At 54.0% G+C, this 2,210-nt stretch overlaps 1 protein-coding gene across 1 annotated transcript; it reads right to left on the bottom strand.

Annotated features, from left to right (window-relative positions):
- Positions 1-430: 430 nt before the first annotated feature.
- On the bottom strand, positions 431-2,210 carry CALHM1 (calcium homeostasis modulator 1). The gene is made up of 2 exons (XM_072340842.1): positions 1,662-2,210; positions 431-910 (listed from the first exon to the last, which is right to left on the bottom strand). The coding sequence occupies exons 1-2, from the start codon at positions 2,208-2,210 to the stop codon at positions 431-433; spliced, it is 1,029 nt and encodes a 342-aa protein (XP_072196943.1).

Raw genomic sequence — 2,210 nt, forward strand, 5'->3', positions numbered from 1 at the left:
TAGGGGTTGCTGCGTGTGATGGGGAGACAGACAGCCCAGTTTGATTCTTTACTGGGGATATTTCAATACTGCCCAAATGCACAGCACTCCTTGGTGTTGCAGGGAGCTCTCCCCTCTCCAGCTCTGTCACAGGCCACAAAGTGCATGTGATGAAAGAAAGGAAGTTTTGCTCATTTATGTCAGCAACTGCTTTCACACAAACCTGTGGCATGGTGCCACAGGATGCACAACATGCCCCAGCATCCCCAGAGCTCATCTATCACATCAAGGTCTTGGCCAGCTGCCTTGCTCAACCCAGAGATCATTCCTTGCATTATGCAGGCTGTAGGCTGCATATGGGGAGCAGATGGAATCACCTGGGGGCCAGTGCTGCCTTTTAGGTGCTCATCACCCCACAGTCCTTATCCCAAAAGCGTGGCTGTTCTTCTGCTCACACCCCGCTGTAGTAGGCCACAGCCTCCCGACGGGGAGCAGAGGGCTGTGTGTGGGGTTTTGTTTGGGGCTGCCATTCCCCAGCCCAGCCACTACTGCTGTGGGACACAGTTGGGTGCAGGTGTAGTGGGGGCTTGCATGTGTGCCAGCTCTTCAGGGCCGTGTTCATGGTGCTCCAGTCGGTGATACCCAAAAGTTTCTCTGAAGCTTCCCCAGTATCTGTGGGTACTTTTCTGGGTGGGTGGCAGTGAGTGGCTGCCAGGTCCTTGCTCATGCCCTGGAAGAACTGCTGGATGCAGACTTTGGCAAAGCTTTTGGCGTGCTCTGCACAGGTCTCATCAAACAGCTTGCGTTCGATGTCAATGTAGTGGGACCAATACCTGCTCTTCAGGAAGACAGCTTGGGTGAAGCAGGGCCGGAGGGATCTGACCAAGAATGCCAGCGTGGTCATCAGCAGCACGAAGCACCAGCCCAGAGCCTGTGGGGATAAGTGGGGGATACCAGGTCTGTCTTGGGCAGACTATAATAACCCTTCTTACCAAGCTTCATTTGTCTTCTGAAAATGGGGATGGTTCCTGTCTGTCCTAGGTAACACAGGGAGAGCAGCTTTAAAACAGGAGAATACAAGTGATGGGAGGCTACTGGACCATCCTGATTCTAGCTGTGGTCTGAAACAGAGAACTAGAGAAGAATTAAGCACAGGATGAGGAGTTATTGGCACTTTTTCATCTGTAGTTACCTGGTGTGGCTAATAAACACATGCTGGCTGTTGCCTTTTAAGCAACAGAGGCGACTGGCCTAGGTGGTTGTCAGCCCATTGCATGAGTTATAGCTAGCACCCAGAGCAGCCACAGGTTAATAGTGGGTTACATAAGGTGGTGGCAGCCATGAAGTAACACCTACATCTACTCCCTCTGAACTTGCCCTAAATGACTTTTGGTATACAGCTCTGCTGTGCATCACCATCTCGGGCTGCTCAACCTGGCCCACATGGGATCAGTGGTCAGGACACAGGTGCCCATGGTCAGGAAACCAGCACCTAAACCAGGCTTGGTGGAGAGGAGTCCAAGAGGCTGCTGTGAAGGGTACAACTTGTCCCCCTGCAAAACTGTCCATCTTGCCTCCTCTTGCAGCTTTAATTCAATGAAAAGCCCCCCTTTAAGGAAGAGCTAAGGCTATCAGCAATTAACCCTAAGCCCTCAGAGAGGGCAAGCTGTGATGCCTCTTACCTGTGAGATGCACCGCAGGTACCTGATGGCCACTTCGTTGGCAATGAGCTCCTGCCCATCATAGATCTCCTTGCAGGGGATGCGGGCAAGGACCCGCTTCACCTCTCCCTCGGGGAGGCCATGGTAGCTGGCATTGCCCAGGACCTCCACAGGTAGTGCAGTGCAGAAAGCACATGTGATGCATTTCCCATCCAGCAGAGTCACTGACACCCAGACAGCCGGGGCGATCATGGCCCGTTGTGCCATGGAGCAGAACATGTAGCGCAGGACAGCCGCATCCTTTCCCCGCTGGCCCTGGGGCCTCCTCCACTCCTCCGCCAGCATGGACACGTTGTTGTTCAGCACAAAGCCCAGCAGGAACAGGATGAGGGGAGGCACCAGGAGGACGCCCAGCCCGTAGGCCAGGTTGTAGCGTGGCAGGCAGGGACAGTTGAAATCAAAGGCTGAGTACAGCTGGGCGCTGGCCAAGGCCATAATCCCACAGATGCCGCTCATGAAGGACTCCTGGTTGGACTGGAGGAACTGGAAGACCATTCGAAACTTGTCCAT

Source organism: Excalfactoria chinensis, chromosome 6 (genome assembly GCF_039878825.1).
Source record: "Excalfactoria chinensis isolate bCotChi1 chromosome 6, bCotChi1.hap2, whole genome shotgun sequence".
Classification (NCBI taxonomy): domain Eukaryota; kingdom Metazoa; phylum Chordata; class Aves; order Galliformes; family Phasianidae; genus Excalfactoria; species Excalfactoria chinensis.